Raw genomic sequence first — 16,835 nt, forward strand, 5'->3', positions numbered from 1 at the left:
AGGGTCTCGGCCCGAAACGTCGACTGTACCTCTCCCAGTAGATGCTGCCTGGCCTGCTGCGTTCCATCAGCATTTTGTGTGCTTGTGTTGCTTGAATTTCCAGCATCTTGCAGATTTCCTCGTGTTTGCGTCTACGGAGGGAAACGGGCAAGTTGACGTTCCAGGTTGAGATCCTTCATCCGGACTGAAAGGAAAGGGGGAGGTAATCTGTATTAAAAAGGCTGTTGGCAGGGGTGGGGCGAGTTGTCAACCGGTCATCCCCCTTCTTCTTTCCTGTCCAAATGGAAGGTCTGGACCGACAGATGCTGTCTCAACCGCAGTTTCCCCAGCGCATCCCGGGTCGCACCAGACTCCAGCCTCTTGTGTCGAGAACCCACCACCCCTTCCCCACTTCCGAACGCACAGAGATGATGCTCGACCCAACGAATGCCAGCAATTGCGAGATCTGATGTGAAAAGTAGGGAGTGAGATGGGGCAACGATTCTCGCAGTGAGCCAATGCACCGTCGAGATGGAACGCCGGACGTGCGGCTCGATTACGGGACAATGGAGTGAAATGTGTCGGTGGCGGGGGGTGGGGGGTGGATGTGGGAGAACAGGAGTACTGTATCTGATAGCCCGCGCGGACAGCGGCGAGGTGGGGAGAAAAAGAAACAAAATGCAAAACCAATACAAAACCGTTACCCGGATTTATTTCCAAAATGCATTAGCTGTAAAACCATAAATAGAGGCAAAATGTGTACCATCCTTTATACAAAAAAAATCGTACAAATCTACAAGCTTTCGCCACCGTGGGTCCCACCTCAAAATCCACGTTTTTAAAATCAATTTGAAGCAACTGTACACGAAATTCCGGTTTTTTTTTGGTTAGGTTTTGAATCGAGCCAAATCCCAGGGTCGACGTGAAGATGATTTACATGTTTTTTAAAAAAATCGGTCGGTGGGTGAGGCCGAAATGGTAAATAATTTGATCTCACTCGTTCTTGTCAGCCTCGGCCGCTGCTCTGTAAACACTGAATCGCCGTGAGTGCGTGCGGAGAAAGAGAGAGCAGAGACTGGAAACAAAACAAACAAACCTGCAAATAATTGTTTGCACAAAGTATTATAGAAACCACAAGCCCGGGAGCACGACGAGGAGCAGGGAGCAGCACGTGCGCGCCGCGGAAAGGTTGGACGCCGGGTCAGTTGGTTGCGGCTTTAGGTCTGTTCTGTTTATTTCATAATCGTCATATTCATAATTCTCGTCCGAGTCCGGCGTGGCCGTCAAAAGCGAGTGGCCGTTGATGGAACAGAATTTCTGAATGTTCTCCTTAACCACCTCACAGAAAGGTCTCTCCACCCCGTCGCAGACGCAGGTGTTTAGCAGAATTCCGCTGGGAATGGAGAGGAGGTACTGGATGGTACTCCTGCACACCGGCGTGCACCTCCTCCCGTTGAACAGTTGCCCGCAGTTGGACAGGTAGTCCTTCATGGCGCCGTGACACACCGTCTCCTCCTCGCAACGCTGCCTTGCCTTGGTGCAGCCCAGGTCCGACTCGCCCCTGTACCTTCTCGGCATGCAAGGCTCGATCGCCCGCTTGGCCCGCCTGCACTGCAGGTCCTGGTCGCAGTCACAGTTCTCCAGGTCCGGCCCGTTCTGGGTCTGGTTGAGTTTGACCAGGGCGCCGATACAGTGACTGGGGCAATGCCTCCTCAAGCCCTTCAGGAAGGGCTCGCAGGCAGCGCTGTACTGGCTGTAAGCCCATTTGCAGTCCTTCTCCTGCTGACAACGGAGCAGAGCTTCCCAGCACACGGGCTGGGCCCCGGCCACCGACCTAAAGCAAACCAGTATCGCCAACGAGTACCAACTTAGTGTGACTGTCCGGTGCATTCTTCAGGGAAGGGACCATCCGCACCCTCGTTTAAAGCGACCGGATTGAACGCATCCTGCAAAGGGGCTCCCAATCGGCCGGTTCTCTGGCTTTGCAAAGACCCCTCGCAGTTGCATAACAGCGAGATTGGTGCACGGGTTAAAAAATGTCTCCCCCCCCCCTCTCTCGCTCCCCTCTTCAATTCCCGGCGGTGTTAGTGATGAAGCGAGAAGAGGGGGGCGAAAAGACGCCGCATTTAAAGTTTACTCCAAATTGTGCACTAGGTGGATCCTGCATACAAGCCTTCCAGTTGAAGTCAATATCTTCCCTTTGTTCGACGGCTCCGAATCCCAACATACAGCTGGGAACAGAGATTTGCCGCGGTTTTTATGAGATGCAAAGGGTTTCTCACAGCCCTTCTCCTTCTCCCCTTCTTTCTAAAGTACCAACTGTTCCACTTCACGCTTGATTTAACTTTCTTTTTCTGCCAAAAAAGGCTCAACTCTCCGAGACTCTCGCCCTCCCTCCCCAAACAGGGGTGATGGGAGAGAGAGAGTTAAAATTTAGAGAGAGAGAGAGAGAGAGAGAGAGAGAGAGAGAGAGAGAAAGAATCTTAGTTTCATCCCGAAATGGGATTGGTCGATTTTTTTTTTAGGATTGTACAGCCTGGGATTCGTTTCCATAGTAACCCTCAATTTTTTGGCAAGCAACACGTCACATTCTGGATCAAATGTTTATATAAATTTATCAAAACGCAACATGTGTGGTCTTAATTTTTTTAAAAAAGCAGTGTAAAACACTAGGGGGAGCAGGGAGCTGGCGAGCGAAGGAGAATGCGGCGATTATATTCCTACATGTGAAACTCATTCGATCTGACACTCTTAACAATCCCCCTAGCCACCTCCTCTCTTACCCCGCCGCAGAAGAGTAACTGTAATTTTTAATTTGCCGATTGGTGTGAGTTTGCACAGTTCAACATTTCGAAGGACTGAGCAACAGCAACGCCCTCCTTTGGCACGGATTCCCTCCTGCTCAGCCCCCTCCACCACCATCCCCCTCGAAGGCTCTGAATAGCATTTTCTGGCCCGTTTGATTCCCTTTGTGGACAAGCTCTCCGGCACCGAGTTTGTGCGCTGCTCGCCAGAGGGAATTGTTTACGCCTAGCGAGCTATGAATGGAGGCTGGCCGCGTGTGTTTTCCAACGAGGCCCCCATTTAATAGCTGCCCGGCTCCTGCCATTCAACTGCACTTGAGAGTCGTGATTTGGAAAGCGCTTACAGTAGATTCCTTTCTTTCTTGCGATCAACCCCCACGTCTCTCTCCCATTGAGATGCAAAGCGCCTGAATTCAGGAGTAAATCGCGCGACACCATGACCAGGCGAGAAAGGGTGGGAGGGAGGGGGTTATTTTATAAACTTTTCCCTCCTCAATCCCCCCGCCCCTACTGGCGATTTGTTACTGGAAAGACTTTTTTTCTTGACATACGTTTTCAATCACTTTAACGACTGTATGAGAACAATTTATATCCTTACAGCTTTGTATTGTGACCTCTTTCTTAACTTTTAATCAACTTTAAAACAATTTCTCCCGCTAACCCAGTTAAGCCCTTGATCTAATAAACAAATTATCAATATGAAATAAATTACGAGAAATGCTGGGAAAACTCGGCAAGTCAAGCAGCATCCTTGGAAAGAGAAGCAGCACAATTAAAAATGCTGGAGGAATATAGACTCAAGAGATTCTGCAGGTGCTGGAAATGCTGGAGGAACTCGGCAGGTCAGGTAGCATCGATGCTGGGAAATGGACAGTCAACGTTTCGGGTCGGGCACCATGTATGGGAATTTGCATTTCAGGTCCACGCGTGAGACAAGTTAAAAGGAGATGTGAGGGGCAAGTTTTATTTTTCCCACAGGGAATGTCGGGGTAGTGGTGGGAAGCGGTTGTGATAGTGGGGTTCAAGAGGCTTTTAGATACACACGTGAAAATGCTGGGACTGGAGAGGTACGGATACGTTGGTTTAATTCAGCATCCTGTTGGGTACCGACATTGTGGGCTGTACTGTCCTATGTAAACCCCGTCACCAGAAATAATTTCCAATAACTTGGAATGAACAATCTGAATAAAGAAAAAAATAACAGTATTAGCTTTACCTGCTTGTAATGTGTACATTAAAACATACGGCGAAATGCGTCAATTGTGTCAACGACCACCACAGTGCGAGGCTTGTGCTGGGGGCGGCCCGCAATGTTTCTGGCGCCAACATGTTTCATGCCCACAACTCACTAACCCTAATCCTTACGTGTTTGGAGTTTGGGAGAGAACCAGAGGACCAGGAGGAAACCCACGCTGTCACGGGGAGAACATACGAACTCTTTACAGGCTGCAGCGCTGTAAAGTGACTGCGCTAACGGGGACGCTACAACGCCACCCATATATTAAATTTTGAGCACTTTACATGGTCACGGGGAGAATGTGTGAACTCACTAGAAAAGTAGCGGTGAAATTTGAACCCACACCACTAGGCGCCGTAATGCATTATGCTAACCACTATGCTCCCGTGACACCCCGTGCGGTACCACACCATGTGAAGTAAAGTGCGACTTTGGTGTAAAGCAAGGGAATGATCAGCATATTTAAATTAGCCAAGGTTGAATTACTAATTGCTTTACTTATTTGTGGTCTGTGTGTGTTCTTAAAGTAAAATACACGTATTTTCTGAAAGTAGTGAGCTGCTTATCAAAGGTATCACATTGGGACGTCCAGGGTATTTAACAAAACAATGATACGGAAATGACTACGTGAGCAATGCTAAGTGTGCCCGTGAGTGATACTCTGCTGGCCTCATTACTCTTTGGAAACACTTCTCTTGGTCCAGGGTTTTGTTGGAGTTCAGGCTAATTTGCTTTTCTGCTTTGCAAAATGAATATAGTCCCATTTGCTTGCAGCATCTTTTGCCAAGTTAGTATAAATGACACCTAAGTTGTTTATAATTATACACCCTGAATTACTTGTGGAATTTTCCCAGTGAGTGACTTTTTTATAAGCAAGCTCCAGTTTATGTTACAGAGTGGGAGTGGCGATAGGCCATTCAGCCCCAGGAATCTGTTCTAGCCGAATACCATAAAACATTAGAGCAGAATTAGTCCATTCAACCCGTCGAGTCTCCTCCAGCACGGCTGATTTATTATCTCTCTCAATCCCATGCTCTTGCCTTCTCCCGGTAACCCTTGATTCCCCGTACCAAAAAAAAATCAACAATATTTACAATTCCCTGAGCAGAACTGTTCCTTCTTAGTTCGTTTGCTTTTTGATTATTCATTTCGCGGTATAACGCCGAATAGGTCCTTCGAGCCTCGCTGCTCCAGCCTGCCGCGACAAACCCGATCAACCCTAACCTAATCACGGGACGGGACAATTTGCAAACAGGTCTGTGGACTGTGGGAGGAAACCGGAGGACCCGGAGGAAACCGTGCATTCAGCGGAGATCCTTAGCTCCAGAACACCCCGAGCAGTAATAGCGTTGCGCTAACCGATACGCTCCCGAGGTGCTCGTGTCGCTGACGCCTCATTGTGACACCACACCTTCCAGTTCTAAACCTCACTGACAGTGTACATTCCCATAGCATTTAACTTTCAAGCCCCCTCAGAACCTTTCAGATCTCAGAATCAGGTTTAATATCACACTGCATCTCTAAATGAAATTGTATACTATATAATTTATATTATTATATTATCATTATATAAGCTTTTTATTTATTTGATGCAGCACAGTAACAGGCATTTCCATTCCAATGAGCCCACACTGTCCAGTGTGTGTGTGTGTATGTGTGTGTGTATATATATATATATATATATATATATATTTATATACATATACACAGTATGTATGGGTTGGCTCATTCAGAAATCTAATGTCTGATGACGGTCTGGAAGAAGCTGTTCCTAAAACACTGAGCGTGTGTCTTCAGGCTCCCGTACCCCCCTCGCTAATGAAAGCAATGAGGAGATGACTTGCCCAGGGTGATGGAGGTCCTTACTGATTGATGCCGCCTTTTAAAGATGTCTGCGATGCCGGGGATGTCCGTGCCTCTGACGGAGCTGGCGGAGTTGCTGCCGGCTTTCCGCAGCATTTTCCGATCCTGTGCGGTGGCCCCTCCACACCAGATGGTGATGCAACCAGTCAGATTGCTCACTACTGCGCCATCTGTGGAGATTTGCTAAATCCACTCCAACTCCTAATGAAATATGACCACCATCGTTCCTCAGAGAGATTACCAATTGCTCTTGCAAACTCCACAGATTGTAGAGACGCAAACACGAGGAAATCTGCAGATGCTGGAATTTCAAGCAATACACATAAAAGTTGCTGGTGAACGCAGGAGGCCAGGCAGCATCTCTAGGAAGAGGTACAGTTTGTAGACAGATGAGTTTGCTGGAAGAGTGTTTATCACTCCAACATCTGCATTCTCTTGAGGCTCCAGATTGTAGGCTGAGCCTGTTCAACTTTCCTTCATAGGTCAATCCATTGATTGTTTGCTGCCTGTCTCCAAGGTAAATACACTCAATGGCCAATTTATTAGGTACACCTGCTCATTAATGCAAATATATAATCAGCCAATCATGTGGCAGCATTTCAATGCATAAAAGCATGCAGACATGGTCAAGAGGTTTACTTGTTGTTCAGACCAAACTTCAGAATGGGGAAGAAATGTGATCTAAGTGACTTTGACCATGAAATGAGTGCTGGTGCCAGACGGGGTGGTTTGAGTATCTCGGAAATTGTTGATCTTCTGGGATTTTCACGCACAGCTGTCTCTGGAGTTTACAGAGAATGGTGCGAAAAAAAACATCCAGTGAGCAGCAGTTCTGTGAGCAAAAACACCTTGATAATGAGAGAGGTTTGAGGAGAAAGGCCAGAACCATAGAACTGACTGGTTGAAACTGACAGGAAGGTGACAGTAACTCAAGTAACCACACATTACAACAGTGGAGTGCCTAATAAAGTGCATATCCTTCCTTGAATAAATATGCACCAAAGCCCTATGCTCTGTAGCAAGGCGATCTTACTTAAGTATTCATTGCCTGTGTTATAAACACCAACATTGCACTTATCTTTGAGCAGCAGATGTCAAATATGCAGTTTTGGAGATCTGCAGACATCGGAAAATAAACTGCTGGAGGAGCTTAGGGGTCAGTCACCATCTGTAGAGACACGCAAAACAAAATGCTTAAGGAACTCAGCAGGTCAGGCAAAAGAATAAAGAGTAAACGTTTTGGGCCGTGACCCTTGATCGTGACTGGAAAGGAAGGGGGAGGAAGTCAGAATAAGAAGGTGGTGGTGGGAGGGGAAGGAGTACAAGCTGCTGAAGAGTCCGAGAGCAATAGAGACCCGGGGGAGGGGGAGGAGCTGTGAGAGAGGGTGTCACTGAACTCTCGTCAAAGAGAAAACTTAAACTTCTTCGGGGTAGGCATCCCTCGAAGAGACTTTACAGTGGAGTAGTAAATCATAAAAACAAGGGATTGTGCAGATGCTAGAAACCCAGGGTAACACACACAAAATGCTGGAGGAACTCAGCAGGTCAGGTAGCATCGATGGAAAAGAATAAAGGGCCAACATACTGGGCTGAGGCCCTTCATCAGGATTGAAAGGTAAGTGGGTAGAAGCCGGAATAAGATAGAAGGGGAGGCGAAGGAGGCCCTCTCTTGCTACTCCCCCTCTGTGATCTCTGCTGTTCCCCAACTCTTTGCCAGCTTGTACTCCTTCTCCACACCCCACCTAATAAAGTTGTTGTACTTGCCTACTATAATTCCGTGTTTCTTGCAGAAGTACACCCAGTCCATGGTCTCACACAGCTTCCTCCCCTTTGCCATCTGATTTCTGAACTGTTCAAGATGACGCTGGAGTGTAGCGACAAATTGCAAACTGCTCGATGCAGCTCTATTTATTAATTCTACTAAAATGTTCTACTCTTTTAAATGTAAATTCTACATACTTTATACTTTATTGTTGCCAAACAATTGGTACCAGAATGTACAATCATCACAGCGATATTGATTCTGCACTTCCCACTCCCTACACCTTCCCTACATCTCTCAGAGTTATTAATATTGCTCTTTTAGATCTTCCTACAGATCTGGATGTTCTTGCACCTTGTTGTTTACCTGGACTGAACTTCTTCTGTAGCAGTTGCACTTTTATTCTGAATTCTATTTCTGTTACCACTTTACATTGAACTACCTCAATGCACTGAGTAATGATTTGATCTGTAGGAATACTATGCAAGAAGCCCAAATACAGCCACTCAGCGTTTCAGGAACAACTTCTTCCTCTCCGCCTTCAGGTTTTCTGAACAGACCATAAACCCACGTACACTGCACTGCTTATTTATTTTATATATATATATATATATATATATATATGTATATATCTTATGGTAATTTATAGTATATTTTAAGTATCGTACTGTATTGTTGCCACACATCAACACATTTCACAACATGTGTTAGTGATATTAAACCTGGTTCTGATTCTGATTCTAAAACATTTTCACTGATACACTGTGAAGAGCATTCTAACTGGCAGCATCACTGCATCTGGTATGGGGGTGGGGGGTGGGGGGGAGCTACAGCACAGGATCAAAATAAGTTGCACAGAGTTGTAAGATTAGTCAGCCCTATCGTGGGCACTGGCCTCTGTAGTACCCAGGACTTCTTCAAGGAGCAATGCCTCAAAAAGGTGGTATGCATCATTAAGGACCTCCACCCCCCTCTTCTCATTGCTACCATCAGGGAGGAGCTACAGAAGCCTGAAGACACACACTCAGTGGTTCAAGAACGGCTTCTTCCTCTCTGCCACCTACTTTCTGAATGGACTTTGAACCCATCAACACTACCGCACTACTTTCTATTTCTATTTTTTGCCCTGCTTATTTAATTTAGCAGTAGGTAGCCGTCGATCCCAGGGGATCATGGGTTTGCGCCTCTGGTGGACTGTGTCCTCTCCAGGGCGGAAAGATTTGAAGAACCGGCTGTTGCCCATACTGTGGGTTCCCCCTCTCCACGTCACTGATGTAGCCCAAGGGAAGGGCAAGCGCCGATACAGCTTGGCACTAGTGTCATCACAGAGGATGCCAGAGTGAAGTTGTAAACAATATCAAACTGCCTTAGGGACCCCGGCTCCAGATTTCTTCCTCGGGGTTTACTCCCAAAGCCTCTCCCATGGGTGGGTATGGCCGCAAGGCAGCGGGGGTTTAAAATCAGAGTTTTCCTTCTCCTAGGCAGGCTGCTGTCCAAGTCTGACAAGCCCCACCTGCCCGAAGCAACTGGTTTTGAGCCACCAGTTGTCGGCCTTTGACCCTTCTCTTGTCAATAGAAACAGTTCTGCTGGGCCTAGTAGCTAAGCCACACGTGAAGGCCAGGAGATGGACTTGGTTGTCAGAGGCTGTTGGAGTCGCGTGCCACTTGGAGCACTTTATAGGTAGTGGGAGCTTATCCCCACTACCACCCCTGGCTATGACAACCTTAGGAACCTATTTAATTTAACTATTAAAAATACACTCAGTGTAATTCACAGTTTTTTTTCTAATATTATATATTGCATTGTACTGGTGCCACAAAGACAACAAATTTTGCAACATATGCTGGTGATATTAGACCTGATTCGGAACATTGATAACATGTGACATTAGTAGACAAATTTCAATTCCACTTCCACCTCACTGACCTTGTTGTTACACTATTTATTTATCTTTGTAATTTATAGTCATTTTTCTGCCTTGCACTCTATTGCTGTCACAGAAAAACAAATTTCACATCATGTAAATAAATCTGATTCTGATTTAAATAATATTCTGCTTTTCAGGTCTTCCTATTGAAGTGGATGACTTCACATTCCCCCCCAGCAATCTTCATTCACCATCTAAACTGTAAGTATCATGTTATCTTCCCATCTAGCTTCATATCGTTGACAAATTTGAATGCATTACACTCACTTCCATTATCTAAATTGTCACTACATGTATAAATTATTAACATCGGATGCACCTCAGAAGTTATAGGTATCCAGTTTGAGAGTGACCTGTTTAACCCCATGCATTTTGTCTGTTAACCAGTCCAATATCCATTGTTTATTGATACATAAGCATAGGTGCAATGAAAAACTTCCTTGCAGAAACATTACAGGCATATAGCATCATATAAGTAAAATTCACAAGGAAGTATAAAAATCAAACATAAATTATACATAATTTTTACAAGTAAAATATTAGAACAAAAAGAAGACAAAGTTCATTTTAGTGCAAAGTGAAATTTTTAAAAATGCATGTGCATATGATTATGTGCATAATAATGTGCTGGTTCCTTAAAGCTGTCATATTGGGGAGAGTTGTGGGGGTAAGCTCCCAATGCCTGTTAAATCTCCCAATGACATGCATCTCAAATAGCCCCTGACAACCAAGTACAGCTCCTCGCCTTCACATGTGGCTTAACTACTAAGCCCGGCAGAATTGTTTCTACTGACAGAGGAAGAGGCAATGGTGGGTTGCTGGCACCTTAAAACCAGTTGCTTCAGGTCGTCAGCTGTGATTGAGCTCATCTAGGAGAAGGAAAACTCTGACTTTAAGCCTCTACTGCTTTGTGTTTTATCCTATCATGAGGAAGGCTTTGGGAGTAAACCCTGAGAAGAAATCCAGAGCTGGAGACCCTAAGGCAGTCCTATGTTTCTTCCAACACTGACTGGCATTTCCTGTGACACCACTGGAGCCAAACTGTGTCGGTCTCTGCCGTTCCTTTGGATTTACCAGCTGCGTGGAGACGGGAGCCTACTGCATGGGAAACATTTGTTCCTCATATTGCGCTGGGAGGGCCTACAATAATGTGCACATATTATTATGCTCAGAAGACCATAAGACAGAGGAGCAGAATTAGGTCGTTCACCTGTCGAGTCTGCTCCATCATTCCATCATGGCTGATCCTGGATCCCACTCAACCCCATACACCCGCCTGCTCGCCATATCCTTTGATGCCTTGACCAGTCAGAAAATGATCAACTTCTGCCTTAAATATATGCACGGACTTGGCCTCCCCTGCAGTCTGTGGCAGAACATTCCACAGATTCACTACTCTCTGGCTGCAAAAATTCCTCCTTACCTCTTTTCTAAAAAGTCACCCCTCAATTCTGAGGCTGTGCCCTCCAGTTCTGGAAACCCCTGCCATAGGAAACATCTTCTCCACATCCACCCTATCTAGTCCTTTCATCCATTCAACATTTGGTAGGCTTCAAAGAGATCGCCCAGTATTCTTCTAAATTCCAGTGAGTACAGGCCCAAAGCTGCCAAATGCTACTCATATGTTAATCCCCTTCATTCCCAGAATCATCCTCATGAACTTCCTCTGGACTCTCTCTAATGACAACACATCCTTTCTGAGAAATGGGACTCAAAACTGTTGACAATACTCCAAGTGCAGCTTGACTAGTGTCTTATAAAGCCTCAGCATTATCTCCTTGGTTTTATATTCTAGTCCCCTTGAAATAAATGACAACATTGCATTTGCCTTCTTTACCACAGACTCAACCTGTAAATTAACATTCTGGGAGTCTTGCCCGAGGACTCCTAAGTCCTTCTGTACCTCTGATGTTTGAACCTTCTCCCCACCATTTAGATAATTTAAAAGTTAAAGTCTGTCCCAAGCCTTTGTGGCCCATCAGGCCGGTGCTTATGCCGGTTACCGTGGCATGAAGCGACTGAGGGCACGAGACTCCCCACCAGATAGGACGCCAGTCTATCGCGAGGTTAACCCCCAGCATTTTGCCGGTACCTATTTTCAGCTGGGTGGACTGGAGCAGTGTGTGGTTAAGTGCCTTGCTCAAAGACACAACACGCTGCCTTGGCCGAGACTCGAACCCACGACCTTCAGATCGTGAGCCCAATGCCCTAACCACCTGGCCACGCACACCATTTAGATAATAGTCCGCACTATTGTTCCTTTTATCAACATGCATTATCATACATTTCCGAACACTGTATGGCATCTGCCACTTTTTTGCCCATTCTTCCAATTTTTTCAAGTCCTACCGCAATTGCAATGATTCCTCAGCACAGCCTACCACTCCACCTATCTTAACAAACTTTGCCACAAAGCCATCAATTCCATTATCCAAATCATTGACAATCAATGTGAAAAGTGGTGGTCCCAATACTGACTCCTGAGGAACACCACTAGTCACTGGCAGCCAACCAGAAAATGCCCCCTTTATTCCCACTCACTGCCTCCTGCTGTCAGCCATTCCTCTATCCATGCCAATATCTTTCCTGTAATGCCACAGGACTTAATCTTGTTAAGCAGCCTCATGTGTGGCACCTTATGAAACGCCTTCTGAAAATCCAAGTAAATGACATCCACTGCCTCTCCTTTGTCCACCCTGCTTGTTATTTCCTCAAAGAACTCTAACAGATTTGTCAGACGAGATTTCCCTTCACAGAAACCTTGCTGACTTTGATTTATTTTATCATTAGTCTCCAAGTACCTTGAAACCTCATCCTTAGTAATAGACTCCAACACTTTCTCAACCACTGAGTTTAGGCTAATTGGCCAATAATTTCCTTTCTTTTGCCTTCTTAAGAAGTGGAGTGACATTTGCAATCTTTCAGTCCTCCAGGACCATGCTAGAATCAAGTTTTTCTTGAAAGATCATGACTAAAGCATCAGTTATCTCTTCAGCAAACTCTCTCAGGATTCTGGGATGTAGTCCATCTGGTCCAGGTGACTTATCCACCTTAAGACCTTTCAGTTTGCCTAGCACTTTTCCCTTTGTAATATCAATGGCACTCACTCCTGCTCCCTGACACTCATGGCCCTCTGGCACACTGCTAGTCTCTTCCACAGTGAAGACTGATGCAAAGTACCCAATAAGTTCATCTGCCATTTCTTTGTCCCCTATTATTATGCATAATTTTCCAGTGGCCCAATATCAACTCTCACCTCTCTTTTACTCTTTACAAAACTGAAAAAACTTATGGCATCCTGCTTTATATTATTGACTAGTCTGCCCTCGTATTTTATCTTTTCCCTTCTTATAACTTCTTTAGTTGCTTTTTGTTGGATTTTAAAAGCTCTCCAATCATCCGACTTCGCACTCACTTTTGCTACCTTATACGACCTTTCCTTGGCTATTATGCAGTCCTTAACTTCCTTTGTCAGCCACTGTTGCCTACTCCTGCAATTTGAGAACTTCTTTATCTGTGGGACATATCTATCCTGTGTCTTGTGAACTATTCCCAGAAACTTCAACCATCTCTGCTCTGCCACCATCCCCGCCACTATCCTCCTCCAAGCCACCTGGGCAAGTTCCTCTCTCATGCCTCTGTAATCCCCTTTATTCCATTGTGATACTGATACATGTGAGTTATGCTTCTCCCTCTCAGATTGCAGTATGAATTCAATCATATTATGATCACTGCATCCTAAGGGTTCCTTTACATTAAGCTCCCTAAGAAGATCTGGGTTATTACACAACATACAATCTCAGATAGCCTTTCCCCGAGTAGGTTCAAACACAAGCTGTTCTAAAAAGCCATCTCGTAGGCATTCGACAAATTCCCTCTCTTGCAATCTGACACCAACCTGATTTTTCCAATACCTTTCCTTGCATATTGAAGTCCTCCATTACACTTGTGTCATTACTCTTATTACATGCCTTTTCCAGTTCCCTTTGCAATCAGAATTCCACATCTTGGCTACTATTTGGAAACATATATATATATATGATTCCCATAATGGTTTTTTAATCCTTGCAGTTTCTTAACTCCACCCACAAAGATTCAACATTCTCTTTCCCTATATCACGTCTTTCTAAAGATGTAATTCCATCTCTTACCAACAGAGCCACATCACCACCCATGTCTTCCTGCCTGCCCTTTCGCTACAAAGTATATCCTTTGATGTGAATCTCCCAACCATGGCATTCTTTAAGCCACTACTCAGTGATGCCCACAATGTCATATTGACCAATCTCTAATTACGCCACAAGTTCATCCACCTTATTCTGAATGCTATGCGCATTTAAATACAGCACCTTCAGTCCGGCATTCATTGAACTTTTGAATTTTGCCTCTAGTGGTACAGTTTAACTATTTACTCTGTCTGTATTTATACCCAATTATGAGCTTACACCCATCAACTACTTGTAACCTGTTGGCTCATCTTCAGCTGTCTCATACTGGTTCCCACACCCCTGCCATTTTAGTTTAAACCACTCCCAACAGCTCTAGTAAATCTGCCCGCAAGAATATTGGTCCCCCTCAGATTCACGTGCAACCTGTCCCTTTTGTACAGGTTCCACCAGTCCCAGAAGAGGTCCCAATTATCCATTATCATTATACACCAGTCATTGAAAGTGGGCATGCAGGTACAGCAGGCGGTGAAAAAGGCGAATGGTATGCTGGCATTTATAGTGAGAGGATTCGAGTACAGGAGCAGGGAGGTACTACTGCAGTTGTACAAGGCCTTGGTGAGACCACACCTGGAGTATTGTGTGCAGTTTTGGTCCCATAATCTGAGGAAAGACATCCTTGCCATAGAGGGAGTACAAAGAAGGTTCACCAGATTGATTCCTGGGATGGCAGGACTTTCATATGAAGAAAGACTGGATGAACTGGGCTTGTACTCGTTGGAATTTAGAAGATTGAGGGGGGATCTGATTGAAACGTATAAAATCCTAAAGGGATTGGACAGGCTAGATGTAGGAAGATTGTTCCCGATGTTGGGGAAGTCCAGAACGAGGGGTCACAGCTTGAGGATAAAGGGGAAGCCTTTTAGGACCGAGATTAGGAAAAACTTCTTCACACAGAGAGTGGTGAATCTGTGGAATTCTCTGCCACAGGAAACAGTTGAGGCCAGTTCATTGGCTATATTTAAGAGGGAGTTAGATATGGCCTTTGTGGCTACGGGGGTCAGGGGGTATGGAGGGAAGGCTGGGGCGGGGTTCTGAGTTGGATGATCAGCCATGATCATAATAAATGGCGGTGCAGGCTCGAAGGGCTGAATGGCCCACTCCTGCACCTATTTTCTATGTTTCTATGTTTCTAAATCTGAACCCCTGCCCTCTGCTCCAATTCTTCAACAGCGCATTTATCTGCCACCTCATTCTATTCCTATCCTCTCTGTCACATGGCACAGGCAGCAATCCTGTGATTACTACCCTTGAGGTCCTGCTTCTCAGCTTCCTTCTTAACTCTCTGTATTCTTTTTTCAGGACCTCCTCCCTTTTGCTTCCTATGTCGTTAGTACCAATATGTACCATGACTTCTCGCTGCTCACCCTCTCTTTTCAGGATATTGTGGACGCGTCCAGAAACATCGCTGACCCTGGGACCTGGGAGGCAAACTGCCATCCGTGTTTCCTTTTCACGTTCACAGAATAATGTGCATTTGCATTCTATAAAGTGTAGTAATTCAGATCAATTCATTACATGGTACATAGAGATAGTTCTAGGTAATGTGTCACCTTTAAGCCCTGATGTGGCACCGTAGTTATCTGAATGTGGTGCATCACGGTCTGGTACGGCAACTGCTCTGTCCACGATTGCAAGAAACTGCAGTGAGTTCCCACCCCCTCTCTCTTCTTCCCCCCACCCCCATCAAGCAAAATATACAAAAGACTGAAAGCATCCACCACCATCTTCTCTCCTGACGTTATATGACTCTTGGAAGGTCTCCTAGTGCAATAAGTTTCTTGTGATCATGGAGAGAGCAGTTTTCATATCAAACCATGATGCATCCAGTTCAGATAATTAAGGTACCAAATATAACCATATAACAATTACAGCATGGAAACAGGACCTCTCGGCCCTTCTAGTTCATGCCGAACTCCTACTCTCACCTAGTCCCACCAACCTGCACTCAGCCCATAACCCTCCATTCCTTTCCTGTCCATATATCTATCCAATTTAACTTGACTATCTCAACGTACCGTGTAATGAATTGGTCTGACTTACTACACTTTATAGAATGCATATGCATGTTATTATGGGCATAATAATATTATGCACATAATCATATACATTTTTAAAAAAGAATCACTTTGCGGTAAAATGGACTTCACCTTTATGATCTCTTTTTTTCCTTGCAAAAATTGTGTATAATTTTTATCCTTTCTTGTGAATTTTACTTATACGTTGTTGAAAGGAAATTTTTTCATTACATTGACTGTGTGCATACATATACTTAAGAATATGTCTCTTTAACTACCTCGTCATGACACTGCACTTTATTGTCTACCTGCACGGCACTTTCTCTGTAACTGTAACGTCTGCACTCGGTTGATGTTTTACTTAGAAGTATGTACCCCAATGTACCATTGTTATGTACAAGATGTTTTTCACTATACCTTGGTTCATGTAACAATAACAAACCAATTTAATAATCACCTTTGAAACTCCAAATATGCTACATTCAAATGGTTCCCCTTTATCTGTCCTACTGTTTACGTTGTGTGGTGGGGTGGCGACACGTCTCTATTAAAGGAGGTGTAAGGTGCTCCTTCCCTCTGCTAGCCGGCAGGTCACCCTTGGGCAAGGTGTGTTGCACCTGTTTAGCCCCCTGATCAGGGTCATGTGAAGCTACGGGAGCAGGTGGTGGATGGTCGTATGAGCAGCCGGTGCGGATCACAAGTCCTGGTTGTGCGGCCACTGACGCCAGGCAGACAACCTCTGGAGAGTATATTGATAATGGCTGGGGTCACCCGTCTTGTAAAGACACTGCCCGGAAGAAAGCAATGGCAAACCACTTTGCCCGGAACAACCATGGTCCATGATCGGCAGCGCAATATTTATTTATTTGTTTGTTTGTTGAGACGTAGTGCAGAATAGGCCCTTGCGGGCCTTTGAGCCGTGCTGCCCAGCAATCCGAGCCTAGTTATGGAACAATTTACAATGACCAATTAACCTACCAACCGGCAAATCTTTGGACTGTGGGAGGAAACCGGAGCA

General features: G+C 45.2%; 2 protein-coding genes across 2 annotated transcripts in view; one reads left to right on the forward strand and one right to left on the reverse strand.

Annotated features, from left to right (window-relative positions):
- Positions 1-706: 706 nt before the first annotated feature.
- On the reverse strand, positions 707-2,380 carry LOC140211861 (growth arrest-specific protein 1). The gene has a single exon (XM_072282042.1). The coding sequence runs from the start codon at positions 1,867-1,869 to the stop codon at positions 1,102-1,104; it is 768 nt and encodes a 255-aa protein (XP_072138143.1). The 5' UTR covers positions 1,870-2,380; the 3' UTR covers positions 707-1,101.
- Positions 2,381-7,268: 4,888 nt separating this feature from the next.
- fbxo22 (F-box protein 22) overlaps positions 7,269-16,835 on the forward strand; it is a 50,855-nt gene continuing 41,288 nt past the window's right edge. Inside the window, exons 1-2 of the mRNA XM_072282771.1 lie at positions 7,269-7,498; positions 9,711-9,774. The gene's annotated coding sequence lies outside the window, so the exon portion shown is untranslated. The remainder of the gene's footprint in view (positions 7,499-9,710; positions 9,775-16,835) is intronic.

Source organism: Mobula birostris, chromosome 18, assembly GCF_030028105.1.
Source record: "Mobula birostris isolate sMobBir1 chromosome 18, sMobBir1.hap1, whole genome shotgun sequence".
In the NCBI taxonomy this organism is placed as follows: domain Eukaryota; kingdom Metazoa; phylum Chordata; class Chondrichthyes; order Myliobatiformes; family Myliobatidae; genus Mobula; species Mobula birostris.

Excerpts from the sequence above, each read along its gene's own strand:
- LOC140211861 (XM_072282042.1), bottom strand. The coding sequence starts at position 1,869 with ATGCACCGGACAGTCACACTAAGTTGGTACTCGTTGGCGATACTGGTT.